The sequence below is a fragment of the Alternaria conjuncta genome (genome assembly GCF_024043145.1).
Source record: "Alternaria conjuncta strain BMP 0040 chromosome Unknown scaffold_1, whole genome shotgun sequence".
Taxonomy (NCBI): domain Eukaryota; kingdom Fungi; phylum Ascomycota; class Dothideomycetes; order Pleosporales; family Pleosporaceae; genus Alternaria; species Alternaria conjuncta.
This window is the reverse complement of record NW_026250090.1, coordinates 335,803-363,060: the sequence shown is the minus strand read 5'-3', so window position 1 is coordinate 363,060 and position 27,258 is coordinate 335,803. Positions and strand designations below refer to the sequence as shown.

At 53.0% G+C, this 27,258-nt stretch overlaps 11 protein-coding genes across 11 annotated transcripts; 6 read left to right on the top strand and 5 right to left on the bottom strand.

The window, feature by feature from the left end:
- Positions 1–804: 804 nt before the first annotated feature.
- Positions 805–5,009, top strand: J4E85_000126 (uncharacterized protein; the record flags this gene model as incomplete). The annotated part of the gene is made up of 2 exons (XM_051464420.1): positions 805–1,194; positions 1,242–5,009. 2 exons carry the CDS (start codon positions 805–807, stop codon positions 5,007–5,009), a joined length of 4,158 nt encoding a protein of 1,385 aa, XP_051330941.1.
- Positions 5,010–5,563: 554 nt separating this feature from the next.
- Positions 5,564–6,130, bottom strand: J4E85_000125 (uncharacterized protein; the record flags this gene model as incomplete). The annotated part of the gene is made up of 1 exon (XM_051464419.1): positions 5,564–6,130. The coding sequence occupies one exon, from the start codon at positions 6,128–6,130 to the stop codon at positions 5,564–5,566; it is 567 nt and encodes a 188-aa protein (XP_051330940.1).
- Positions 6,131–6,643: 513 nt separating this feature from the next.
- J4E85_000124 (uncharacterized protein) lies at positions 6,644–7,299 on the bottom strand (the record flags this gene model as incomplete). The annotated part of the gene is made up of 2 exons (XM_051464418.1): positions 6,644–6,669; positions 6,813–7,299. 2 exons carry the CDS (start codon positions 7,297–7,299, stop codon positions 6,644–6,646), a joined length of 513 nt encoding a protein of 170 aa, XP_051330939.1.
- Positions 7,300–9,449: 2,150 nt separating this feature from the next.
- On the top strand, positions 9,450–11,735 carry J4E85_000123 (uncharacterized protein; the record flags this gene model as incomplete). The annotated part of the gene is made up of 1 exon (XM_051464417.1): positions 9,450–11,735. The coding sequence occupies one exon, from the start codon at positions 9,450–9,452 to the stop codon at positions 11,733–11,735; it is 2,286 nt and encodes a 761-aa protein (XP_051330938.1).
- A 2,238-nt stretch (positions 11,736–13,973) lies between these two features.
- On the top strand, positions 13,974–14,920 carry J4E85_000122 (uncharacterized protein; the record flags this gene model as incomplete). Its single annotated transcript, XM_051464416.1, has 2 exons — positions 13,974–14,736; positions 14,793–14,920. 2 exons carry the CDS (start codon positions 13,974–13,976, stop codon positions 14,918–14,920), a joined length of 891 nt encoding a protein of 296 aa, XP_051330937.1.
- A 332-nt stretch (positions 14,921–15,252) lies between these two features.
- Positions 15,253–16,721, top strand: J4E85_000121 (uncharacterized protein; the record flags this gene model as incomplete). The annotated part of the gene is made up of 2 exons (XM_051464415.1): positions 15,253–16,592; positions 16,688–16,721. 2 exons carry the CDS (start codon positions 15,253–15,255, stop codon positions 16,719–16,721), a joined length of 1,374 nt encoding a protein of 457 aa, XP_051330936.1.
- Positions 16,722–16,801: 80 nt separating this feature from the next.
- J4E85_000120 (uncharacterized protein) lies at positions 16,802–18,370 on the bottom strand (the record flags this gene model as incomplete). The annotated part of the gene is made up of 3 exons (XM_051464414.1): positions 16,802–16,972; positions 17,026–18,211; positions 18,258–18,370. 3 exons carry the CDS (start codon positions 18,368–18,370, stop codon positions 16,802–16,804), a joined length of 1,470 nt encoding a protein of 489 aa, XP_051330935.1.
- Positions 18,371–19,173: 803 nt separating this feature from the next.
- On the bottom strand, positions 19,174–20,143 carry J4E85_000119 (uncharacterized protein; the record flags this gene model as incomplete). The annotated part of the gene is made up of 3 exons (XM_051464413.1): positions 19,174–19,717; positions 19,766–20,023; positions 20,076–20,143. The coding sequence occupies 3 exons, from the start codon at positions 20,141–20,143 to the stop codon at positions 19,174–19,176; spliced, it is 870 nt and encodes a 289-aa protein (XP_051330934.1).
- Positions 20,144–20,414: 271 nt separating this feature from the next.
- Positions 20,415–21,815, top strand: J4E85_000118 (uncharacterized protein; the record flags this gene model as incomplete). Its single annotated transcript, XM_051464412.1, has 1 exon — positions 20,415–21,815. One exon carries the CDS (start codon positions 20,415–20,417, stop codon positions 21,813–21,815), a length of 1,401 nt encoding a protein of 466 aa, XP_051330933.1.
- Positions 21,816–22,423: 608 nt separating this feature from the next.
- On the top strand, positions 22,424–24,452 carry J4E85_000117 (uncharacterized protein; the record flags this gene model as incomplete). The annotated part of the gene is made up of 2 exons (XM_051464411.1): positions 22,424–24,292; positions 24,342–24,452. 2 exons carry the CDS (start codon positions 22,424–22,426, stop codon positions 24,450–24,452), a joined length of 1,980 nt encoding a protein of 659 aa, XP_051330932.1.
- A 304-nt stretch (positions 24,453–24,756) lies between these two features.
- J4E85_000116 (uncharacterized protein) lies at positions 24,757–26,471 on the bottom strand (the record flags this gene model as incomplete). The annotated part of the gene is made up of 4 exons (XM_051464410.1): positions 24,757–25,741; positions 25,800–26,180; positions 26,236–26,410; positions 26,468–26,471. The coding sequence occupies 4 exons, from the start codon at positions 26,469–26,471 to the stop codon at positions 24,757–24,759; spliced, it is 1,545 nt and encodes a 514-aa protein (XP_051330931.1).
- Positions 26,472–27,258: the final 787 nt, after the last annotated feature.

Below are 27,258 nucleotides of genomic sequence, written 5' to 3'. Positions count from 1 at the left end.
TGCATCGTCACGGGCGAATAGACCGGATGTGTATATGTAAAGTGTAGTTGGTGAATCAAACATCTAGCCAAGACAGTCTCTTCTCCTATCATGCAAATGACCCTGCCCTCTTCTTTGTCAACATCCACACGTGTGCGGTGGCGGAGGCCTGGTCAGCTCTCATGGGGCCGACAACGTCATCCCGGGCGAGTATAAGGTCGTACATCATGTGCAGTGCTACGGAAATGTAGTGGGTCTTGTCGTCTCGTTTCTGAAAATACACATGTCAAAGAACCTCACGTGCATGGTGTGAGCATGTGTCAGTAGCAGTATGTCGACCAGTCTTCCCAGCAGGCTTCGTCCGGCCCGCACCTCCGCAGCCCAGGCGTGAATCGTGATTGTTGCTGCAGCCGTGTGACGCATAGCTCCCAGGGCATTCCAGATGTCAGAATCGATACAAAGAGGACCCCAGGCGTGTGCCAAGACTAGCGCCTCTCACCATCGTGGCTGCTCAAGCTACCCGCCTCAACCTCCTATACACCCATCCACACCCGCAGTCCGCCCCACCACGAAAGGGCCCCTTCTTTCACGCCGCCCCCTCCCGAGCGCGACTCTACGCCGTTCGGTGAATCAGCGCGACCCAGCACGTGTTCGCGACTGCCTCCAGCCCGCGCATCCATCCAGCGAAACACTCCGAAACCTCCGCACTCGCCGCGTCACCTCAGCAACTTGCAGATAGCAACTCTGCGGAAGCGCCGACTTGACATCCGTGGCGACTTGTAGCATCTGACATTAGGTGATTATCCCCAACTTTTCTTAGCTCTCATGTCGCATGTGGAAGACAGCGGGCGTCCGGCCGGGCTCGACTCGCAGCAGTCGGCGCCGCTTACGCCCACGTCCTTGTTTGGATCAGACCAAGAACACCTTTCTGACATTGAGTCTTGCGCCACTTCAGTTCCGGAAACTGTTATGGCAGAGCAGGTTGCCAACGATGTGGTAAAGGAAGCACAGTCGGTGGGTCGTTCTGCGCCCATCGACGACTCTGCGTCAACTACCAACACCCCCGCCGTCAACGGCGAACCGCCCTCGGGCACAGCGACCACGAAACCGACCCCACGAGAAGCGTCTCCTACGAAACCCACTGTGAACGGCACAGGTGCACCCGCCACTGGTAGTGCACACGTGTCAGACAAGGCCGGTGGAGATGCGGCAGCTGTAAGTAGCGAGGAAGAGCCATCGGGACGTGGTGTTAATAGTAGTAGGGCGAGAACAAGCAGTCGGATGCATCACGGCACGATTCGAAACAACCCCACCTCAATGGCCTCTCGAGCGAACATCTGGCGGCGGAGTCGCAAGCTGTGGCAGATGCGAGTGGTGGCTCAGATACCGACATCAGCCGTCCAGGAAGCGTCGACCAGTCCAAGCGCGACGGAGTTCACGTGCGGACTAACTCAGCAGCCAAGAAGCAGCCGTTCAAGTCAGTATCTGTGACCAAGAGCTTTCTGGCCAAGACCGTTCCGACCACGCCTGCTGCACGACCAGGGGAGAAAGCAGCCCCGGCAGCGCCACCCAAGACGTCGATTCTCACCGCGAAGCCCCGCCTCGTAGCGAAATCCGGCGCTGGCAACGCCCCGCGTGCGCTGGGACAGACCAATGGCGCGGGTGCAGGCCCAGATGCGAGCAAAGTCTGGAATAAGAACCAGCCCGTCCCAACCCCTCCGCCCAAAACCTTCACCGACGAAGAACTGAAGCAGCAGTACGGTATACATCTTGCAACACGCCTACAAGCTGATGAAGGAGGCAAGGAGGCCAAGTGGGCAGACATTGACGATGACGAGGAAGACTGGACCCCGGAAGCAGTGCAATGGATGGATGGAACCAAGTCCTCGGTTGCGGTGCCACCGGAGACGCAACCGCCGCCCGCCGAAGAGCCCAAGACTATCCTCAAGCCTGAGACGCCCGCCGAAACACCCAAGCCTACCACGTCCCCAGCTCCAGCCACCAACGCACCCAAACTGAGCGTCACTGGTGGTGCCAAAACCATCTTGAAGCCTGGTGCGCACACGCAGCCCAGCACTGGAAAGTCGAGCCTGGTCCTCAAGGGTCAGCCAGAAAGACCAACTCTAGTAGCCAAGCCATCAGCGACTGAGAAGAAGTCACCATGGGCGCCTCTGCCCCCAGTCGAGAAGGTGTCGCCGATACAAATCAATCCCCCTGCGCAGCAACCACCCCCACAGCGTTACACACAGCGCGATTCCTATGGTTACGACTCCATGCCCCCACCTCCCGCGAAGGAGATCGCCCCCGATGACTTTAATCGCAACTGGCGCAACGAAAGCGGCGGCCGAGATACTAGAGACGGCCGGGAATTGTTCAATTCGCAAAGTGGTCGTTACGAGCCTGTACACAATGACATGCGGCGGGGTTCTGGACGAGATGCTGGCGGTGGTTACCGGCAGCAGCCGTCCGCCGTGCTACAGAGGCCTTCTCAGGACGGCGGCCCAGCAGAGCCCTCAGCGGCGTTCCAGACTTCACGGGCAAGCGCGGATGGTCCTACTTGGGGCAGGAGGAGGAACTCGTCCAACGTTAGTGGAACTATGCCTAGGCGCATGTCGATGGACCCACGGGGAGTAGACATGCCTACTGGTCCCATGAACATGGAGCGACGCGAATCGCACTCGATCAACGGTGTGGACCCTTCGGATCCTGCAGCTTCCAGACAGTCGCCATTCCAGCAGATGAAGTCTCCGAACGTTCCTCATGCACACCCGGCTTCACCCTATGGCTCAGCAACCTCAGCTGTACAAGATGCACCCGCGCCTACACCAGCACCACCAGCAGAGAACCCAGTCGAGGTACAGAAACGTTTGATGGCTGAGAAGATCGAGCGCGCTCGTCTCAAGAAACAGCAGGATGCGGAAGCCGAGAAGCAGGCAGAGGCAGAGAGGAAAGAACGTCTTGCTAAGAAGTTGGCCGCTATGGGACCGCCTGAACCCAAGCCCAAAAACAAGGATCAGTCGCCTACACGCCCAGAGCAGTCCCCACAGAAAGACAAGGCTGCTCCTGCGCCATTGCAATCACCGCCAAAACCACCTGTACCGACTGCCGAGGGTGAGGTTACACAGTATGGGATGATGAAGGTCCATCAGTCTCACCCGGTGAAAAGATCGCCTCAGGCGAGCCATGCTCAAGCAAATCCCTCACCAGTGACTGCTCCTTCATCACTTAACCAGCAATCGACGCCGCCGTTTGACGCCTTCACTCGTGACAACGAAAAGTCTCGGCTGTCAACTGAACAATCTCAAGCCATCGCTCACCAATCAGACGGCGCTATCCCTTCTGGGCCTAGGCCGCAGGCACCTCCGACCTGGTCGCAGTCTTCTTCTACAGCGCCTCAACCCAGACCTTGGACATCACAAGTTTGGGGTCCTCCCGGCGCAAAAGATCGAGCTCTTGGTAACGGTACCTTCGACTCCGATTACAGAGGCCAGTCTCGCCCCGGTGCCCAGCAGCAACTTCCTGTTCAGTCACCTGCCGCGACAGCTCCCATTGGCACAGGCCTAGCTCCTCAAGCCTTGACATCACACCCATCAAGACAGTTGCCTCCGTCGCAACCCATGTACTCGCAGCGATCGTCGCGTGCCCAAAACGCTGCGGCGGCTCGGGCGGCTAGACCACCCCCAAGGAACGTCACTGGCGGCGGTTGGGATACATTTGGTGAACTTATCAAAAAGGATGACCAGGACCTCGCAGTGAAGAATGCTCAAGATCGAGAACGCCAGGGCGAATTCCGTCCCGAGCTTCGAGAGGTATACAAAGATCAGCGTGGGCAAGCACAAGTGACGCTGCATGACAAGGTCGCCGCCGAACTGGCTCTTGCCGAGGCATTGAAAAAGGACGATACTACGAAGCCTTTGGCTGAAGGTTCGTCGCCTCAGCAAGGTCTGACTCAAGGTCCTCTCCAGCAGGCTACTGGTCCTCGCGCATCGCGCTTCTTCCCTCGTCCGACTGAGACCTCAACAGAGGCGACGGCGTCTCCGTCGACCTTTGTGTCAAGCAAAGCAGACTCGCCTCCTCCGCCTCCCGAGACAGAGACACACCCTGCTTTCAGCAGTGAAGCCGGCCACCCATTGGTGAGGCTTCCAAAGCCCTCGCCTGTCGTGCGACTTCCACCGTCAGCAGCTGGTAACGGGACGTCCGCTGCTTCTCACGTAAACATGCCGTCGCGCGGCCAAGCTCTAGGCGCCAGACCTCTCGCAATGAACCCGGAGTGGCAGGCAAGGTTTAACAAGCTCCTCGACAAGCCAGGTTCCAACCGTTCATCAACCCTTCCGAGCACGTCTCCAATGCTGCCAGTCGCTACTCCACAGCAAGGTGCGGTTGCCCCGGCTGCCTTGTCCAAGGCTTCTCTAGACGTTCGAGGAAATACTGGTCCTGCAACTGTGTCATTGCCCAGCGCGTCCCCGACGAGAATCTTTGCAGATGATCGTGGTGCAGACGCTGTCACTCGCGGTGATACTGAGGCTCTGTTTGAAGACAGGGAATTCGGTTCGCTGCCCACTGTCAAGCTGTCCAAGGTCCCGCACCTCGCAGCCAATCAACCACCGAAGGCCGCGCCTAGAGATGAGCAGCACCCAAGGCATAAGAAGCTGGAGAACCCGTTCACCATTCGCCGCCTCGAGGCGTTTGACATCGAGAAGACCACACAGAACAGGCTAAAGTTCGACGTTGTTGTGCGCCTCGCAAACATGCGTGAGCCTGTCACTAAGTCGGTCCAGCGGAAGCACTACGGCCCAAAGCTCAACCGGCAGCCGAAGACCAAAGCGACTGGTACGCCGAGCACCACTTCTACCAACAGTGCGAAGGATCGCCCGCGCAAGCCCTCGCACCAAAGTCAGACGGATCGTTCTTACAACAACAGCTCTTCGCGCCCGTCTGCTCCCAAGACTTGGTCCACCAGCAACAACAATGCTCCTCGCTCATCCCCAGCTCACACAGCTACAACTTGGGCTAAGGTTGCAACGGCCTAAGTGTCGTCCACAGTCTCCCTCGTTAGCTTCAACCACTGCTACAAGGAATGTCCTTCTCGTTCGACCACTGTCGCCGCACATGTATAGGACTGTCTGGTAACTCTTCGAAGTGCTTACCCTGGTCACTCTACGTACTGTTCTCATCGCAGCACACCATTTCACTCTTCTTCCTCTTCAACAGCAGTATATATCGCGGCATCTTGTACCACAACGGTTTGAGTGGATCACAGGGTCGCTTTTCTTGGGAGGCAGTGTACTCCCGATCTTTCTTCCACTGGACTCCAAGTCCTCATTTCTTGCTTTGGCGCGACATCACTTTCGGGGTCAGCATGTTTTTCTTTCCTTAGACCTTCGTTCATCTCCTTGCCATGACCGGCGTCAGGACGCGAGTATGGGTATTGACAGCTACGACGGGCCATGACCTCGTGGATGCGGAAATGGGATGACGATAGAGGATTTCGTGTACTGCTAATAATACTTCTGAAACTTCATACTGCTTTACCCTGCTGTTCTTGTGATGGCGAACTACTCTTCCTCTGCTTGGAAATATAGGACTATGCATCTAATTGCCTCACCGGAAAGTTGACGGCTTCAAGATTTGTTCCTCCAACCTGCTTGCCACTCGCTGCAGTGATCAGCCCATCCAGCCAATCTTGGTGTCCTAGGAGCATCTTGTTCGGCTTCTGCTCCTCCCATTCCTTGAAAATCTGCCCAATCTGACTCTCCTGTGTCAAAATCCTCACCCTCTGCCCCTCCAGATCCTCCACAACCCACGCATGATAAATCTCCAACCCATCCGGCGTCTTGGAGCTCCACGCCAACCTGCCCGCGCGCCCGTTACTCTCCGGCGGCTCCGACTCCTCGACCGTGCAGGTCAGCGGGGGGAAACCGAAAGTGCTGAATTTGAAGACGTCGCCTTTGTGCAGGAAGGTGCTGTCGGATGACGGAGGAGTGATTTGAGCGCAGTTCTTGTAGTAGGACTCCCATTTTGAGATGTTGGCTAGTAGGGCCCAGATTTGTGTGCTGGTAAGGTCTTTGGCGATGCGCTCGTTGGAGACGAAGTTGTCGGTTGTGCCTGGGAGGAAGTGCGATGGCCAGCTGATTGCGGATTGGGTCGCCATGTTGTGAACAGAGTGTTTTTTGGAGATGACCTGCTGATTGTACGTATATTTATGTATAAATCGATATAGCAGGATGTAGATGGAGGTTGCAGGTAGATACTTGACAGTTCATGCATCGATGGATATCGTTGACGCTAACATGTGGCGCTTGTACATCATTGTCAGAACGGGCTGGAATAGACGCAGTAGTAGTAGTAGTACATCATTGCGCATGGGAAAGACTACATCCGCGAGGATCCACAACTACATTGATTTGTCACCTTTGAACCTGAGCGGGAATGCTTTTAGCAGGATTTTGCGCATTTCATTCATTTCTCGGGAAAACGATCGTGGCTCAAGGTATTATGCGGGGATCGACCAGCCGACGTCATCATTAGAGCTAGACTCCCAGGCACCCAGGCAAGCACTTTGCCAACAAATCTATTACAGTCACGAGACTCTACTCACATGAAACCCATGGCAACAACTTGGGGACTTTGAAGAAAGTACAAGTATTTTGCTGACAACATGCTGTCACTGTGCTGGTGGCTTGAAGTAACCTTGGAACGTTATGCATCTTCGTTGATCAAGACCGCATTGTCGAAAATCGTTTCCGTAGAAATACTAACCAGTTCATCAGTCACATTATTGAACTGCATTCCATTCCCGGCCATTGCTTTTACGCATGTATCGTTTCTCATACAATCCTCAGTACCCCGCATGTGCCTCCCTGACGGGCAAAGACGAATGCCACCCTCTCTCAAGACGAAGGTCTCAACAACAACGTCAGAGCCAATGCGGTTGTATCCTTGTTTTTCAACCTCTCTAGGGTTGCTGACTTCCTGGATGACGGATACTGCTCCAAGATACCTTCTCTGCTGGATCCAGTCCCGCAGTCCCTCCAACAAGAAGTAGTCTGCCTCTGCCTCGACCCGGCTGTAGAGCGCATAGTCGAAACCGTCTTTTTTTGTCCAGTAAAGCGGAAACCTGGAAGGCCGACGCATAAAGCTGAGTAGATGCTCGAATGTATCTGCATCCGCGTCGACGTAGTACGAGCCGTCAGCCTGGAGGTCCGCGCCGTCTTCCCAGCGATTGAGTAGACCCTCAAAATAAGGCGAGACCGAGAGGACTGATTTGGACGTGCGAAATTTGCGACCGGATACGTCGAGCGTGATCTGATTGTTTGCCATGATGGGAAGAGATGGAAATATACGAGCCGGAGAGGAGGCGGTATTGGAGAGGGGCCATGTCAGCTTTTGCGCTATGAAACGTGTGCAAGACCCTGGCTTCACGGTGCGACATCGCGTAATACCCTGTTTTTGAAAGAAACAGGCGATCCGAGCAAAGTCACATGATGTGTTTGGCATACTAGCTAAAAACCCGCAGTGAAATCACATGATGCTTCTGGTGAGATGCCATACTATATGCTAGATAAGAGCAATATCGCAGATCGATCTCATCAGAGTCCATCGTCGCAGGCCATGAGAGCTCCTACCACGCAACTACATACTTGAAGCACCTTACATCCAACTGCCCAGAACGACCCAGGGTAACTGCATCATCGTTACTTAGTCCGTATTCATTGAAACCGGCTCATCTCGTGATCTGTTCCAGCGCTCACCCACAGCCACTCATCATCGTCTTTCGAGATGTCCTTATCATGATCATAAGCATGGGGCCCATAGATGTGAGTTGCAAATGCGGGAATGTTGCTATCAACAGGATTATGTGGCCGAGGATATTGGCAATGGCAAGTTGTGTCCAAACACTGCGATGGCTGCGTTGACACTGCTTGCGCTGGTAGCGTGTACTGCGTTTCCAAGTACCTTGCATCGTGATTTGGTAGGTAATATTGTGGCTGAACGTGAAGCCACGACGTTGGCTCCGCAGGGAGCGAATAGTTCGTCTCGTGGCCTGAACCCCAATTGTGGAGTCCCTCGCAGTTGCAAACGTTGTGACCCGTCTCGTCGGAAGTCACTCGAGGAAGACCAAGGCCTGGATGCTCGTATAGGAACTGATCGAAAGATTGACTCATGTGGGGTTCTGGAGAAATTGCGAAGGACCCCTCGTATGGGTTGTGACAGTGAGCAGCCAAGGACGGGTGGTTAGCCACGTGGGCTGGGATAGTCTGCTGCGATGAAGATGGTACCATGCTGGACTGAAGTTGGATCGTCTCCACAGGTCGCCTTCCGTCGATATGAAAGGATTCCTCCGAGATGGGGATGCGCATGTCTGATGCAGATTGTGCTTTGATGCGCGTAGTGTCGAAATTGTGGTTGACGTTTCCCCCATCAAAACCTGGTCTTGAAGCTTCTGATGTGCTAACCTGGGCTGCAAAGTCGACTAAGAAATCGAGAGCGTTCATGCTGCCGGATGACCAAAAAGAGCTTCGAGAAGATAGAGGACTAGAGAAGAGTTCAGATGTAGTCCTTGCCAGCGCGCCCTGATATCGTGACTGTTAACATTGATCTTCGAGGGGAGATGTCGCACTGATGGTACTCGCACCAAACGGGTGTAGCAGTGCATCGTGTTGTTGCACCCGTGAGGGAACAACCTATCGGAAGCAAACCCATTGTCTGAACAGTTGTGATGATGCGATGTGATGGATCAGAAACAGTCTGATGCATTAGGAGATGTGTGAGCCGTGCCCCTTCCTGAGTTAATATCCTCAGTTCTTATCGAAGCTCCTATCACAAGAACAGCATAAATGCACAACACCTGGGCAGTCTCGTGGAACCAATAGTCAGATGTATCGCACGGCTGCACGACTGCCTTTGTGTAGAACTCCCTGTGGGGGACTAGAATTGTTTCAGTGGAGGGCAGACCCCCGAGTTCCTTTGGAATTCGATTAACTACGTTGCCTGTAGTAAGATATGCATTGGTACTTGTGGTGGTGCGACCATCTTGTGTATGCCCGAAAAAGCACAGGTTGAGAGACGAGATGAATCCACCGGACAGCAGCGATGCGCTGGTGCTGCCAGACAGCTGAGGGCTGCTACGCCAGATGATACGAATTTACTGTGTCTTCGCTCTGCGCACAGGAAATGGTGGTCAATATTGGCGTGCAGTCAGTAGATGCATGACGTGGTATTATCTGTTGAAGAGTCGAATCACCCCTCCCCAGGTTGGTCACGCCCGCCCGGTGCATGAGCTTGCCGCTAGCGTGGGCACTTGTTGACAATCCGAGCCCACTCATTCCCTCCGCATCGAGCAATGCGCGCAGCGCGACGCGTTCAATGTGTCGCTTCGAGCTCTTGAGCTTGATCATTGTTTTTTTCGAGCGACTGGCGGCACGGAAGAAACGGTTCCGCGCACCCAGCGACCTGCCAGCGCCGCGACCATGCTCCACGAAATCCTCCTCTCGCTCTCCGGACACCCATCGGCGCTGTTCGATGCCCCGGACCACGTGACAGCAACTGCGCGTCGCCTACTGTCACCGCCCGAAGCAGAGCTACTATCTTCAATCGGTCATCTGTCGCGTCTGCATCGAAGCACACGCGATCATGTCGCTAGAATCGCCGCGTCACATCCCTCAGTCATCTGCAGGGCGGTCGCTACTTCGATTACCTCTTACCATCTCGAACGGTTCCAATGCAAGGTACTGGAAGTCGAAAGCCGTGTGTTGAAACAAGATGCTTCCATCGTGGGTGCATACAACATCGTACCACTGGCTGGGATAGTGAGCGAGTTCTCGGAATGGACCAGGGTGATGGAATGGCTACGGGATATCAGCAACTACATGTTACCCTCGGACGTTCCTGCGAAGTTCGAAATGATGATCGGAAAGGCTGCCTCTGGAGCTGCCGTCATCGACAAGCTGCGAAGCGAGGCACAGACAGGCTATCCGGACATCGAAGAGACTGCCCGGGGTCTGAGCAAAGTCGCAGAGACATCGTGGCTACGGCAGCTATCAACCTGGCTGCTGTACGGTCGCCTTCCATCGTTTGGTCGTTCCGACTTCTTCATCCAGCAAGGTGACGAGGATGCAGATGAGCAAGTCTTCGTCCTTCAGAACAAGCTGCTACCAAAGTTTGTCACAAGGCAAACGGCTCTCTCCATCCTGTTCGTCGGACGATCGCTAAATCAGATCCGCGCATTGCCCTCAGCCGTGAAGGCGTTAGATACATCCAATTCGGTCTCGGAACTTGATCTGCTTCCTAAGCACGTTCAACAACTCTCTCGAGTGAGTGCACCGGTGTCAACGGCCATGCTCTCGGAGGCAATTGCCAACATCCGCCTCTCGCTGTCTCGGAATCTTCTACAACACTTGTTACCTCGTGAGAAGATTGTTGAGACATTGACAGTTCTACATCAATTCTTCTTGCTAGGAAGAGGAGAGTTCGCCCTGACACTGATTGCAGAAGCAGATGATAAGATATTATCTCGACATAAAGGGTCGCAGCCCACCAAGTCTGGCCAATCTGTTAAGGCAGTTGTGATCAAGGAAGCGGAGATTAGCCAGGTCCTCGCACGGTCCTTCTCCGTTCTGTCCACCTTATCTAGTGAGGACGAACACACAGATGATATCCTGGACGTTGCAACTCAGCTCCTACATCTCAGCGTTAACGGCTCGTCTAATAACCGCCCTGGGACACCGGGCCGCGCTAAGGACGCGGACTCGATGCTTCCACAACTTGCCATCATGTCTTTCGACGACCTACTGCTGTCTGTACCAACGTCTTTAACGATGGACATCCGTTCACCACTTGACCTCTTCATAACAAAAGCAGACCTTGACGTTTACTCATCGATCAATGCTTCCCTTCTCGCAGTCCGGAGAGCACATCTGCATTTAGCAGAACTATGGCGATACAGTTCAATACGGAGAGACCATCCTTGTCCGCCTGGATATCAATACAGCAATTCCGCGCATGGTAAAGCAATGCTGAAGCGGCGACGACAACGCACTACGAAACGGGCTCAGGACATGCGGAAGATATGGGCGACATGCGCAGCCGCCATCTTCTTCTTTGCGGAGAGCGAAGCTTACTTTCATGGTGCGGTCGTACAACAATCCTTCGGTCATTTCATAGCATGGGTTACCGGTCCTCAAGTTCCTTCAACCGCGGAATCATTGCCAGCAGCTTCCGACAATTTGAGTGCCACTGGCTTCCGCAGGTCGACGACAGAAGAAAGCATACGGCAACAGCATGATCCAGAGGCATTGACCTCAGCACATCGCCGCTTTCTGTCTTCGGTCGCGTACTCACTTCTGCTTACCGATCAAGCTTTCACAAAAGCGCTGCGTACCGTGTGCACCCACGTAGACGAGTTAGTGGCATACATCAAGCGTCTTACAAAGATCCAGCAGAACCTGGATCTGGAAGAAGATGAAGGTGTGGAGGACTATGCGCAAAACTACAAGAAAGAAGAGCGCGAGGTCAGCCTGGAGATGGACCGGGCAAGGAGGAGGCTTGACAGCGACCTCAAGACACTCGTAGAGCGGCTTCGTGAGATTGATAGCGACAGGATTGGAGCTTCTGCACCTGGTACATCAATTGGGGCGACGATGGAGGAAGGTGCCTATGAGCCATTGAGAGTAGGAGGTATCGACCGTCTTTTGATGAAGCTGGACTGGAGCGGCGAGGACGAAGAAGAGGAGACCGAGGACTTGATCGATCTTTAAAGTACATGGCTTTGTCCTCGTCAAACGTTTTCAGGGACTACTATCTTCGCGATCCTTGTTGGCTCTTGGCACTGTATCATGACCAATGTGGTAACGGCGGAAAGCGCGTTGATTGCGCGGTCGCGATGCCTCCGCATGGGACGGACTTTCTTCTAATGTCGACATGGGTGAGTATCGTCCAGGCATCATTTAGGTCGCCTCCCAACATTCTATCATCACATTCGTCACACCACATCATACCGCTTCGACAGCTTATCAACATTACTCTCTTGCATCAATACTGTGTATGTACCGGTGTTCACGCCCACAATTCGATGCTAACAACGCTAGGTCCGCTCAAAACAATTCCCTCCAATCCGCCTTCGTGTTCAACTTGACTCGATACGATCACTCCGCCGTAAGAGATCCCGCCATGTCTTCAGATCGCAATTCCGCCCGTTCTTTCCTTGGATTTGTACGGGGTACCGGGAAACGTCTCCCCGTCGAATGCGACGACCGTCCAGCATGTCTTCCAGCCACGTCAAACGAGGCATTGCCTAGGAGACGCCATTATATCTACCCGCGAGAAGACTCTGGAGTATACATGCCGACCGGACCGGCCGAGATAACAGGCAAAAGCTCTTCGTCGACTCCTCATCCACCGGCACAATTGAATCCCTTCGAGGACGCCCGATACGAATACAGTGCTACCATCTCTGAGACGCAGCCGTCACCTGCACCACTGGGAGGCCCACGGTGTATCACCTCTGATCCATCTGCAGTTACGACCATAGCGGAGTCGAAGGGTCGCAGGGGCTACCGGAGACGCCTACGAGATCGAATCCGGGCTATGTTCAGAAGAGAGGTGATCGTTTGCGGGTACCGGCCGTCCAGTGATAGAGCGCCTCTCCTAGGAGGGGAAGGAACACACCTCCGATGTGGCACTGTGCGAGGACAATGACTTATAGACCGGCAGGACAAGAGCAACGATTATCGTCTTGGTCATGAGGCTGCGCTGATTTGAGGGCGGTTTCGTGTTTCATGAGTTGGCTGTAATGCTTGTATTCTTTCGCACGTGCCCAGTAATTGAACCATCTTTCCAACAGTAATGTAAAACACAATGCGGCCGGTTTTCTTTGACAAGCGAATGTATGATGGCTACTGATGTGTATGTTACACATCTGAGCTCAAAGATTCTGTATAGTCTACTCTGTCGCACTTGCGACAGATGGATGGACTTGCTGCTATATGAATAGCATTAAGCTAGCGATAATATCACGATCAAAAAGTTCACAGGGAAGAAACATTTTAGAGGTTGGCAGGTAGTATTACAGCTAAGCAGTAAAAAGATGATAGTGGTTTGCCCCACATGAGAGTCGAATGCATGGACAAAAAGAAAGATAATGTTAAGGTCGTGCCCGGGTTCGAACCGGGGTTACCAGAAGGTTTGAGAGAAGTCAAAATCTGGAGTGATAACCACTACCTGCATTGGCGGTTAGACAGACTTCAGGAGAACAGGGTTGGAGGAGACGTACACTACACAACCGTGTTTCTGGTGTTGATGGCAGAATCGGCAAAAATTGAATATATAACCTTAACTTTGCGCCACGAACGCAGCCTACCAAAGTTCCATGGACTGATGCCCATAGTTCACCACTCTAGTGTGTGGCGAGCGGGGTCTCAGATGTGTGGAGCGGGGCTTAGCCGAAACCCGGAGCTTGTGGACAAGCTGGCCATTCCACATGCTCTCGGTAAGCATCCTCTGCGCTCGATGCTACATCGTCTGAATCCTCACAAGTCCATCGCGTGCTCTTGCATCGAGTCGGTATGATGTCGCTAGTCGAAGCATGACTTATGTGCAGCGAGTCCTTAACACGTCTCAGATCATTTGAGACGCGTCTTTGCCACGCCACAAACACGCGTCTACCGAGCCGACGCCACAAACATCTGCTTGAATGGTGTGCGCTGATCCTGGGCTTACGTAGCGATCAAGATGAAGAGAGACGGCGCAGGCGGTAGACGACGAGCAAAACAAGGTCCAGCCTCAGAAGGATGCAAGGGTCACACAAAGGGTAAGAACGGATGGGTATCGCATCCCAAATTGAACGCCAAGACATACGTCAGATGATGGTAATTCGCAGGAGGCAAGGTACTTGCGACATGTTACCTTGAGAAGCAAACAAGAGCCGCATGTCTTCTGCTTCTTTTGCTTGCGCGATCCTAGATCGTTAACGTCCCTGCCTACAAGCCGACTACACAATGACTGTCCAGCTCAACATCTTCTCCGCCAAGGCAACTTTCAACTTCACAAGCAACAAACCGGCAACTAGCGGCCCCGAACTTCCAGAAGTCGTTAGTGCGGAAGATGGTGATGACAAGTCTCAGGACCAGTCGCTGTCGGCTTCTACTAAGACTTTCGTAGATGAACACGAAGATGTCATCGCGTTCAAGACGATCAACTGGCTAGCGGGAGTTGGGGATATATGCAACGGCACCTTCACGGGAACTGGCGAGGCTAACGCTACACCCAAATCCTACGATGACAAGCAAAGCATAGAAATGAGAAGGAACACGAAAGTGATCACGCATCGTAACGTTCAGGGCAGGCCCAACACCCGACGAAGTGCGCTACGCCGGCATTGCGACTTCTGGGACGCCGATCAGGACGGAGTGATCTACCCATGGGACATATTCATTGGCTTCCGTAAACTCGGCTTCAACATCGCGTTATGTCTGTGGGCAGCGGTTACCATGGCTGTGTGCTCATCTTACAGCACCCAGAGTTCTTTCCTGCCGCACCCGCTCTTTGCCATCTACCTTGATAATGTCAACCGCAACAGACATGGAAGCACCACTGGTGCGTACGACTTAGATGCCGAGCTGGATACGCGACGCTTCGATGCGATATTCGAGAAATATGCGGGGGGCAAGGACTATCTGACCGGGCGAGATCTATACGACGTTTGGGCAGGCCAATGTTGCGCGAATGATTTCTTCGGATGGTTTGCGGGTGCCTTAGAATGTGAGTTGCGGCTCATCACCTCACGGACTGAGCATACGATACTGACATTTAACAAGGGATAGCCATGTACATCCTGCTATGGCCACAGGACGGAAGGATGCGCAAGGCCGATATCCGAGGAGTATATGATGGTACCATTTTCTGGAGAATTGCTGAAACCCGCTCCCAGCGTTCACGGCCATGAGATTGCGGAAGCCCATGATTGGCTCCACTGGGGCCATACACGACCCAGAAAATTTAATTTACCAACATCACTTTGGTACGACCACATTAGAGTTTGGATGTGACAAACTTAAGTAGCTAAACGAAACACACATTGACTCCTACTGTAATTCAGCGTCTGCCTGAATGTGTCCTCTTCATTAAATTGTTGTCGCAAGAATCAAACTTACGCTACGTCCCTTGATCTCCAAACTGGTAGTCTCGAAATTGCCACTTCAGCCCATGGATATATACCCTCTGGAATCAGGATCGCCGATACACAAGTTCCCGCCTCGAGAAATTTCCGCCGTCACAATGCGCCACCCCGAGCCCTGCCCATCCTCGGATCCCATCACCCCGATCAGTCTTGTCAAGACCCAAAAGCTTGCGCGAGACCGATATCGAGCCTTGAGCTGGAGTCTTTTCCGAGTACCTTCTTCTGACAGTTTTATACGCTTGGATACCCGCGATGATACGCCCGCACACGCCTTGCCGGACGAGAACGATGGATTCACTGTCGTGCGCCAGTATCTATACGATGTGCTCACCCACACAGGATGGGGTATAGGTTATGAGTGCCCTGCAGCGATAAGAGCAACGGTGGAAGGCTGGTATGGGCACGGAGGGTATTTCAAGGCGCAATTGGCAGAGAGAAATGGATTGTTGGATCTTTGTCCCATGAAAGGAAAAGATGGTGAAGGTGACGAAGTATACTTCGAGGACCAACTGAGAGACAAGATCAGGCAATGTGTCAGATACGAGAGCAACATGCTATTGTATCGTGAGGATGAGCTGGACGACGCGATGTCTGAAGCAGATACATGCGTGGGCGATAATACTCCTGATATCAGTATACAGGAACGGGGTTACCAGGATTCCGATGGAAGCGAAAGCATATACTCGGTACTCCGACCGTCGATCGATCTCAACGAGGATGCAATGACCATTGCTGCCCATGAAGATCAAGATGACGGCCCTGAACATTCAGCACCTCATGTACACCGCAGCGACAGCGCAAGGTTTTCGGGAACAGTCGGATCAAAGACACGGATCAGCAAAGGACTCGTATCATCCGACCCCGAGCCCAGAGTAAACGCGCCTTCCGAGATCACGCATGAACTCACTTTTCAGGTTCCTACGCCAAAAGTAGAGCAATCAAAGAAGAGGAAAGAATGGTCGCATGAAAGTTCAAGAGCCATGGATGAGCTGGTTGCAGGACGCAAGTCATCCATCAGCCATGCAGTGTGCAGCCAAGCCAACGCAACAACACCAGACTCGAAGTCTCAACACCAACCGAAAATCGAGCTACCTACTGCATACAAACATGCAAGATGTGGCGCCGTTATACCCGCCGAGAAGCCCGTGCCTATCGCACGGCAGAGGAACCACAGAAAAAGCACAAAAGCCATCAAACGCCGGACACAGATGACCCACGACACAGCTTGCTCCGTTAGCTCGGTACGCTACGAGACACTGCCACAAAGTCAACTACCCGCAATAAAGGGTCAGCATCTCCTTGTCGAAGCTACGGCGGTGGCGAAGAGAGCGGTCGCTCTGAATCTCTGTGTTGATGAGGCAAAGTGCTTGAACCATCACGAGCGCAATAAACAGAGTCTCATGTCTAGGATGCTTGCGAAAGTGGGTGGAAAGAGAGGGTGAGCGTGTGGTTTCAGAGGGAAGAGGCAGAATACAGCGTAACACAATACCATCTCGTTTGTCACAAGTATGAGTTTAAAGCCAGCGGTAACAGGAGTATCTGGGAATCTAACGAGTGGCACGATTGATGTTCATTCAATTCATTTCGTGATCGTTTTGTGGCCTCGACTATGACCCTTGCTATATACATGTCTTTTGGTGTAGACGATTAGACTTCATGTCCGCAAGTCATGAGGTGCATTTCTCCTTCCGCAGGCAGCGTCCATCTCGGCTCAACACCGATGATACCGCGCTCAGTGATCATGCTAGCGTTTACTGGGCTCTTGGGGATGATCTGCTCACCCCTGGTAGCAAGGATGGAAAGTACGTGTGCAGCAGCCTATGTTTGTTAGCAGATGTTCTCACTATGTAACCTGGTTTCTTGGTACTTACCTTGGCGTTGATGAAAAGTGTCTCCGGGTTGGGGTTGTCAATGGTGTCGCAAGCTTGGTGGTAGCAAGGATCTTGCTCGACACCAGTTCCAGTGTGCAGACCTCCAACGGGCTTTCCAATGTTCATGAAAGATTGGTAGTCACTTCCACCGGTGAAGCGTGCGGCTGTCACGTTTACGCCCTCCTTCTGGAAATGCTCGACGAAGAGCTTCTCAATGGCTGCCGATCCCGGCGCACCCGTGAGGTTGAAAGTGCTGCCATCGCCATCGAAGACACCAAAGTAACCGCGGGAAACCATGTCGAAGTTGAGGTAAGTGAGGATGTTGTTGGCTTCTGTGGCGTTCAAGTTCTGCGTGTAGTACTTGGATCCAAGAAGGCCGTTCTCCTCCGCGCCCCACCATGCGAATCGGACCTTGTTCTTGACGTTGAATCTCCTGAGCGCCTTAGCAATCTCGAGGATGAGTGTGCTGCCTGAGCCGTCGTCGTTGATACCAGCGCCGGCTTGTACACTGTCAAGATGCGCACCGAGCATAATGACGTTAGTTGGGTCACCGTCTTTGGTCTCGGTGAAGACGTTCTGTGTGATGCGTGTTTCCACGGTTTGGGTTTGCTGGAAGTACGCTTCGACAGATTCGCCGGCCTGGAGGCGTGCGACGAGGGGTTCAGCGTCGGCGAGGTTGATGTAGCCGGTTGACACGTATTCGGGGTTAGGGTTGGACAACGTGCCACCGGTAACATTCGCGGTGTCGCTTGCGTAGATGATTACTGCAGAGGCACCAGCGGCAGCGGCAGGCTTCATGCGCCCAGCGAGGGTAGTACCATCAGGGCAGGCCCCTCTTTGCACCAAAACGATCTTGCCCTCAACATCAAGGTTGTCATAGGCTTCGTTTGTGCAACCTTCAGGTCCAGAAGCACCCAGAACAAGCGGAAGCGTCAATCCTTCCGGAGTGGTCGATGGCGAGTAGGACAATCCAATGACACGGTAAGAGCTGTTGCTCACACTGAATTCAATTGACTCAATCTTGTTGAAAAGAGCCGGGAAATCCTGCGTCCATGTCTTGAAGTGTGTGTTCTGGGTTTTGGCGAGCATGTAGTCAACAGATGCAGCGTAGCCCGGAAGACCGAAAGCACGGTTGCCGCCATTTGCTTTTGCGATAGAGTCAAAAGCTTTGAGGTTACCCATCAACCTAGAAAAGTCAGTGAGTCGTCGAAGCAACGAATAGACGTTCGTACTTCTCAGTCTTGATCTCAGCCTGGATTGGTCCAGATGATACCATAGGCCGGGGTCGCACAGCAGCGAACGCTTGCGCAGCGCCCGCAAGGACGATAGCACTGGAAACCTTCATATTGTCTCTTTAATCGGCTAGCTTCTCCCGGATCCAGATGTGACGAGCGTGCGAGTAACGTCGCCCATGTTTAGGTGGCGGCGCCGAACTCATATACGCATGTTTCCCGCCACTGGACGTTCCGGCTTCCTGGGTAAATGCAGCTTGTTTGAGCGCGGAACACCGTACCTGGCCCACTCTTATCATCGTCTTGCAGGTGCTGTGTCCGGAAAAGAAGGTCACAAGAGAGTAGATCGGTCTTTGCCAAGTTGCCAAGGGGCAGACATTGATACCTGCCCAAAGGGCGATAGACTGGCTTGGCGGGAAGGTTACCATCGTCACGAATCCAGTCTCTTCTATCGCAAGGTGACCAGAGAAGTCGATATATCCGAACGGTCTCTGGTTGACCGATTGAAAGAGATGCAAGCTTCACCGATGAGTACGTTCCGTGTCATGGCTCCTGGGTATTGGTGGCGTTGGCGTGTCCGAGCGGCGACCTGAATATGAATTCGGGACTATGATCCATGATAACAGAAAACTGCGACTGGAATGCTTTTGGTGAGTTCATGCGGCTGAGTTGGATCCCACAGTTGCGAAGAATGTGATGTGTCTTATCTTGACTTGAGTGAGGCGACGCCAGCATATATAGCTCGCGAAGGGCGCGAGTACCTCGATGTCAAGGTCCGTCTCTGGGCGCTTCCAAGCCCATGAACAGAGTAAATGTAAGGAAGTGTACTCGGTAAGAAGTCTGTATCGAAGAGAAATGTGAAGGTATTAGGATTATTAGGCGAGATTGGATATCAGTGGTATCAAGGATCAAGATGTCATCTTTCACCATGCAGCAATGGCGCTCGCTCGCTATCACCAGCAACGCCGCTCCCATCGGCATCAGCAAGCTGCTGGTCTCTCTGCTTCTTTCTATCTCTCAGAACGAAAGACAAACCCATAGCGAGTAGGAAACCCTGGAGGATGCCCGTAAAGATGAACAAGCCCCAAGCACTCCAGCCTCCAGGTCCTAGCCTCGCATATAGACTTGCGGCAAAGACGAAGCTCCCCGGTGTCTGAATGCACATCATAGGGATGGATAGACTTCCGGTTTCCTGTAGTCTCCAAGTCATGAGGATCTGTGGTATGTATTGTATAGCGGCAAGGACGGTAGCAAGCAAGCCGAGGAAGTTTGCCCATCCGCGAACGTGTGAAGGGAGCGCGTATACGAAAACGACGGAGCCGATGAATGCGACGACGAAGAACGCGAGTGAAACACCTAGGACGAGGACGGCCTCTTTCCATGTGGGCATGTCGGTGTCTTGTTCTTCTTCTACAGTTGGTGAGTTGCCTCGAGGGAAGAAGATGAGGAAGAGTAGCATGCTGTCAGTTGTTAGTGTCTAATATGCTGGACGGTTGAGAGTGCCGTACATGAAGAAGAAACAACTCCACTGCACCCCGATCTGTACTATGCCGAGCATAGCTGCTGCGCATGGAAAGCTTCCAATCTCCTTACAGCATCCCATGTCCCTCGTGCTTTCCGGTAGGGTCAAGATGTTCGCGATGCTAGCGGTTCCCGACACAGTCCCTAGGAGGACAAACATGGGGCTCAGACCACGCGATGACCGACGCGATATGATCTTATAATGTTGTGGAAGGTAGGATACGAGTATTCCGAGGACTATGAAGCTACGCGACGGTGATTAGCTGTGTTGACATGCGACGAACAGGGCAGGCTTACACGGAGACGCCAAAGTTAACCAGGTCGGTATACGCGAGTTCGGTACATCTTGGGTCGTCTGAATACATCGTGGCGGAGTAGATTGTTGTATACGAGAGCGTCTTGCTGCTACATTTGCTATGACTGAAGCGCAGTGGTGTCAGTTGCCGCCTGGGGAGCATGTGACGTAGGAAGGAGCTCACGCGTCGAGCGGACGCGGAGGTGACGGCTAGCCCCGAGCGCTCCTGCCTCGGCTGCGCGTACCTGCCGCATCAACTATCGCGAAGCCGACGATGCCACAACACTCATCAACCCCAACCCCATGATCATCCGATCTCCCAGTCCCTCTCACAGGCCGACATGGAGTTCCTCCCCGCCCTCCAGCATGGCATAGACGACCTCAAGCCCTCGCTCTTCGAACTCCTGTCCGAGCAACAGCTCGCATCGCTCCTGCCCCCGTCGCTGCGCTACCTCCTCGCCATCACAACACCCCGATATCCACGCTACCTGCTCCCCATACTCAATTCCTTCGATGAAGTCTACGCGCTGCTTATGCTGCTCGTGGAGCGCCACTTCCTTCGCACATACGGCGGATCATTCACCGAGAACTTCTACGGGCTGAAGCGCGCCCGGGTGCTGAAAGTGCGAGGAGGCGAGATACCGCGCGCACAATTGGGCGCATCGGACAGTGTACGAGAGGCTGTCAAGCTGGGCAATGGCGACATATGGAAGAACCTCGCCGTCCTGGTCGGCCTCCCATGGCTGAAGAGGAAGTTCGACGAGGGCTACGATGTCCACGCTGCGCATGCCAACCTTTTGGGACCCGGGTACAACCGTGACAGAGAAGGATTAAGAGCAGGGGCCAGCGTGAAGGAGAGGCTGATGCACTACTACAAGTGGTTTCTTCGCAACATATACCCGAGTGTCAATGCCGCCTACTACTTCTCCTTGCTGGCCTTCAACATGGCCTACCTCTTTGATGGGACCAAGTATCATTCGCCATTCATGTGGGTCATCGGCTCGCGTATCCGAAGACTGGGAGAGGCCGATCACAGGGCGATTGAGATTGCGACGGCGCCGAGGAAGGTTGGCCCGGCGCGGCCTGGAGAAGGCGGATCTATCTTCTCGCCAAGAAACATTGCGAGGAGCATAGAGCCGCGCTTGTTGAGTTCGCTGAAGATTCTTCTTCCAACCAGTATCTTCGCGCTCAAGTTCCTAGAATGGTGGCATGCTTCAGACTTCGCCCGACAGCTATCGAGGAAAGCCGCTGAGAACATCGACCTACCACCGCCAATATTGCCTTCGTTACCGCCATCCGCGAAGCAGCAACCTTCGAAACAGGGAGGGTCTTCCGAGAAGGCACGGCCGACATCGTCTTTGTCGGACCAACCTCAACGCATCGACCCTCCAATATCCTCAACCACCCTCATCCCAATCCTCACTGTACCCTTACCACCATCATCAACGTTATGTCCCATCTGCGTAACACCCATCGTAACACCCACAGCCTCACCTACGGGATATGTCTATTGCTATACTTGCATACACAGGTGGGTTGGGGGTGATCACGACCGCCAGGTCGCCTTCATGGAGGGTGCTGCAGGGTTTCGAACGGGTGATGATGGAGAAGCAGAAGATGAGGGCTGGGGTAGGGAAGAGGGAAGCAGAGAGGGAAGATGGGAAAGTGGTAAAGGAAGAGATGCTATTACCGGAAGGAGGATACTTGGTGGCACTGAAGGTTTGCGAAGAGTCGTTGTTTAGAGTTATTTTTGCTGCACATCATACCCCTTCCCATTGATTCCACAAGACTAGTAATGACTTGTCACTACTTCTAATTTACTCCGGACCTTTGTTGTCGTCGTGTTCGGAAAAAAACCTCTTTACATATGGTGCCTTGCGTTTGACGCTGAATCATTAAGAATATTCGGTGACGTGATCGGGGTCCGGCGTAGTACGAGCCGATGAGGCATTCTACCTTTGGCTGACTGTGCGCACGCGCGCTAGGTCACGAAAATCAGCCTCAGCCGACGATATCCTGCAAAGATCAGCCGGCCTTCAACCTGCCGCAACCGCCGAATAGTCATAATCGTGCAGGTTAGAGTCACGACGTGCGCCCTTTACTGCCGCTTGTCATGTATCTAAGCCAGGGCGGAAGCTAACACTATTTTCGCTTGCAGCTGCCGCATTAGACCATGCATGCGAATTCTATCAGCCAATGCAATAGTCATATCCGAGGGCATATCAGTCATTCCCCACTCTTTGACTTTCTGGTAGTCCTACCCTCTATATTTCTGCGTTCTTCTTTCACCAACATATTTATGAATGGGTGGCGCATCTGATCTTCAATTCGCGCTTCAAACCCTTCAGCAATGGCCCCACCAACAATACCAGCAGAACATTCTGTCAATGATTTCGCAAACGATGTCGCATCTCAAATGGAGGGCTTCACTCAGTCACAGGGTATAGCAGAAGAGGCTATTGCACGAGATCGTGAGGAAGACGAGTCTGCATCTGAAGATGACGATCAGTCTTCCTCGGGTTCGGATACAATCCGGCAGCAATATTCCATGATAAATTCTTATCGCCGGCCTTCCTGGGTCAACCCAGGATCACGATCCACCGCCATAATATCGTCCAGCGTACCCGAAAGGAGTCATCTACCAACGTCATGGAAGAAACACAGTCATCTGTCGAAGAAAGAGAGGGAGACCGTGCGAGACGAAGAGCGGAGTCTGCTCCGCGACAACCATCTGATCCCGCCCAAGCACCCAAGAGCTGGAAGCGAGGGACCCTTTGATCGAGTGCGATCTAGAATGTCAATTTCAGGACTGCGAAAAGTCAAGAGCACGCCAGACGAGGAAAGCGCAGTCGAATCACCCTCCGAGCGAACAGCGCTATTGGGGGCATCTGAAGGTGATCCAAACCAACCATACGGGGGTTTGGACTCACCCAAGACAATCAACAAAAAATGGAACGAGGCGGTTGCAGCAGGGAAGATCAACACGAGCTGGCAGCGAGAGGCTAAAGTCTTAACGAAGAGTTCCGCACCGCTCATCTTGACATTCCTACTACAGTATAGCTTGCCGGTAGCAAGTATCTTCACCGTCGGACACATTGGCAAAACCGAACTAGGAGCTGTGAGTCTGGCGAGTATGACGGCGTCGATAACGGGCTATGCAGTATACCAGGGTCTAGCAACTTCGCTCGATACTTTATGTGCACAAGCATACGGCTCGGGACGTCCCCATCTCGTTGGTTTACAACTGCAACGCATGTTGTACTTTCTTCTCTTGATCACCATTCCGATATCGCTCATATGGGCTTTCGGAACACAGATCCTCTCGCTCATCGTTCCAGAAAAGGAAACGGCACGCTTAGCCGGACTGTACTTGAAGGTTCTCATCTTCGGAGCGCCCGGCTATGCGGCCTTCGAAAGCGGAAAACGCTATGTACAGGCGCAAGGTATCTTCAGCGCGACTATGTACATTCTCCTCATTTGCGCGCCACTAAACGCTTTCCTCAACTGGTTCATGGTGTGGCATCTTGGCTGGGGATTCATTGGCGCACCCATTGCTGTTTCCATAACAGAGAACATCCTTCCTCTGTTATTGTTTCTCTACGTCAGATTCATCGACGGATACCAATGTTGGGGTGGTTTCGATCGACGAGCGCTCAGGAACTGGATGCCGATGGTGAAACTTGCGCTTCCCGGCTTGATCATGGTGCTTGCCGAGTTTCTGGCTTTTGAGATCTTGACGTTGAGCTCATCGTGGCTTGGCCCAACTGAACTTGCGGCGCAGTCTGTGCTGGGCTCGATTACCGGCATCACCTTCCAAATACCATTTCCCATGAGCGTGGCAGCGTCCACGCGCATCGCTAACCTCATTGGCGCTACTCTGGCAGTTCCAGCGAAGACAGCAGCTAAGGTGGCCGTCTTTGCCTCGGTCCTTGTCGGCATCTTCAACCTACTACTCCTTTCGCTTCTTCGTGAGGCCATTCCCCGTCTCTTCACACCTGACGAAGAAGTCATAGACATGGTAGCAAAGCTCTTACCGCTATGCGCGACTTTCCAGGTCTTTGATGCGTTGGCCGCCAACTGTAACGGTATCTTGCGTGGCTTGGGCAGACAGGAGATCGGTGGCTATGTTGGATTGTTCGCCTACTATATCGTTGGTATTCCGATCAGCTTCGGCACCGGGTTTGGATCCCCACATTGGGGTCTGTATGGGCTTTGGAGTGTAAGTCTCGCTGCTGACACCCAATCTAACATCTGTTAACATGTCACAGGGACCTGCGATTGCTCTTGGCATAGTCGCTGCCATCGAAGGTGTATTCATATGGCGAACAAGCTGGGATAAAGCAGTTGAAGATGCAAAGGTGCGGAATGCCGCAAATTAGGAATGGCTATATACGATGAAAAGTGTACCGCTGCATAACCCTAGTGTTCAATGATGAACGAAAACGAGAAATTGCATTGATGTCATGTGTCTTCATGGCGTGTCTAGTGCTGGGTTACAGGCTTCTAAGTAATACATGGGGTGAAATGAATGATGGTATGCTTGGAGATTTCTATTGCGAATACGAGTGAGTGACTGGATCTTGTCTCCTTGCAATAATGGTGTAAACTTCGGTAATGACTGCTGTCTACCTTTCGCTTCCTACAGTATGCCTGAAATGTCCCGTTTCTTTATTGTCTCCGCACTCAGTCAAGAAGCTTCTGGGCCCAGGGTGCACTCTCATACCAAGCGCGAATCTTCTTGCCGAAGACATAGAGTGGAAGTGCAGCTCCGGTAACAATAGCAGCGGCCGACGCCAATGTTCCGAATACGGCCATGGGTCCAGCAGTATCAAGCCAGCCAATCATCGGAGTGATGCCAACGGTGACAGCACCGGCGGAGATCATATTGATGGAGGAGAAAGCTTGAGCAGAATGCTCGGGGTGACAGTCGATGACGTAGGCGATGGCAATCTGCACACCAGCGACACTACCCACGTTGGTGACTGTCATCCAGACGAGAATCCAGACTAGGGGCAGGCTGTTCTGGAAAGAAGCACCCAGACCAATCAAGCCGACCATGGTGATTGGCGTCGAAAGCAAAAGGAGTACGAGGCGGAACTCGGGCTCGACCATGCCTTTAGTGGTACCGTTGTGGCGCGCCATCAGGCCAACCGAAGCGTCAGACATCCAGCCGAAGAATGGTCCAGACAGTAGACCGACCACAAATAGAGGCAAGTTGGTCAGACCGATCTGACTGGGTGTCAAATCGTATGGAGGAGATGACAACAGGATTGACATGAAGGTGGACATGCCAGCCAGGAACAGGAATACTGTGGTGTTGAGAAAGCAGCTGTAGAAGACGATGGGTGAGCTGATGAGGCCAAGGGGCTTGATAATGCCTTTGAAGAACGACTTATCCGAGAGTCGGCCGCGAGACAGAGCTAGCTTCTCGTTGTATGTCTGCCTTGCAGGTCGAATGGAGGCCTTTAGATCTTCCTCGTCCCATTCTGCGCTTAGCTTATCGGCGGGCACGTGTATTGTTGTGACATCGTCCGTCTTACGGTTGAAGTAGGCTGACTCGAAGATGGTAAGGTAGAAGACGGGGATCAGAGCTGAGTAGATGAGGGCGGTGATGAGGAAGTTGGCGGAAACGCCGAACTGATCGGTGACAAAACCGGCGATGATTTGACTAAAAGGGGCCTTTGTTAGCAGCTAGAGAGGTGACGGATTACTGTTATATAACTCACCCAACTTGAGCTCCAGAGTTCAGCATCAGATTCCACACCGCGATAGATCGACCTCGTTGGTGAACGAAGAAAATGTCGCTGATCGTTGCGGTAAGGAGGGTGAACAAAGGTGCAGAGAAGAGACCACCAGCTGTTCGAGCGACGGCTAGCATGGGGAATGTTGAAGAAAGGTAAGCCGCGAAGTTGGCTAGAGCAAGCAGTACAACGCTCCAGATGTAGAACGGTCTTCGCCCCCAAACATCCGTTCCCGCAACCGCGACGAAAGCTGCGGCTGAAGTCCAGAATGTTGGTGCTGTCAGCAGCCATGTCGACACATCGCCCTCATTACTCTGAATCTTTTCGGTGAGAGGCTCCAAACCTGGGGTAAGCATAGTCGTGGTTCTATGATAGATGAGCGTAAGGATTTGCCAGTCGAATCCGCATGAGAGAGACTTACGCGTTCGTGACTGCAGAACCGAAAGCGAGGATGAGCAGATGAATGCATTTCCACTTCAAACTCCAGTTCAGAGGGTCGTTTGGGTCATCGGACGGTTGCGGGGAGAGTACAATGCCTCCATTCCTTTTGGAGGTATCAAGTTCAGGTACCTTGTCGTCGCTCGTATCCTTGACCCCTAATCTAGAGGTACCCCGAGGAAATGCTGACCGCTTGCTTTCCAATACACCCCAACCCATGATGACCGGCTTTGATGTTCAAATGGACTTAATGCGGAAGGGACGGCCCGCGTCTCTTGAGGATCGGATGCGAAAGGTAGAAAATAGAAGAGGAAATGCCGTCCAGCGGTTTGCCAATACCAGCAGGCGACGAAGCGAAAAGAAGTGCAAGTAGAGAGAGGTGAAAGAGAAGTCGAGAACCAGTCTACAGGACAAAATACAAATCGTTAACCACCAAGATATATATCAATCACCATATCGTGCACTGCCCAGCCGGACTGTTTTCACGATCAGCAAACACGTTACGCATCCGACAGGTCGGGTTAGGCATAACTCGGCCGTTCGTGACGCTGCGACATGTCGCAGAGGAGTCTCACAAACATTTGGAGAACAACACGCGTGAGCCCTACTTAAGTTGTCCCCAAACTGGCATTGATCTGGGTCTTTGGACGTGCGCCTGGCGTGGTGCCTGACGCGTTATGGGGTTTAAGGCGTTTCGAGTCGCTGGGGAAGATCGCGAAAGAACGTTGGGATTGAGAAGTCCGAATGTCCGTGAGTGCCAAGCGCTGAAAGTCCGAAAGTGCGGGGAGACGCGCCGCCACATCGACGCCACGATTCGCTCAACGCTCAAGCTTGGCTGTCTCGCTCTATCATGCTAACTGTTGAGCATTACAAAGCGCAACAGTTCTTTGTTCCCTGTGCAGAGGTCTTACTACATGCAGATGCTGCAGGCGGCTACTGTCTGGAGGACGCTGCCATCAGGCATCCGCGTCGCCGGAGGAAGGTGGACTTGGGGACGTTGACAACA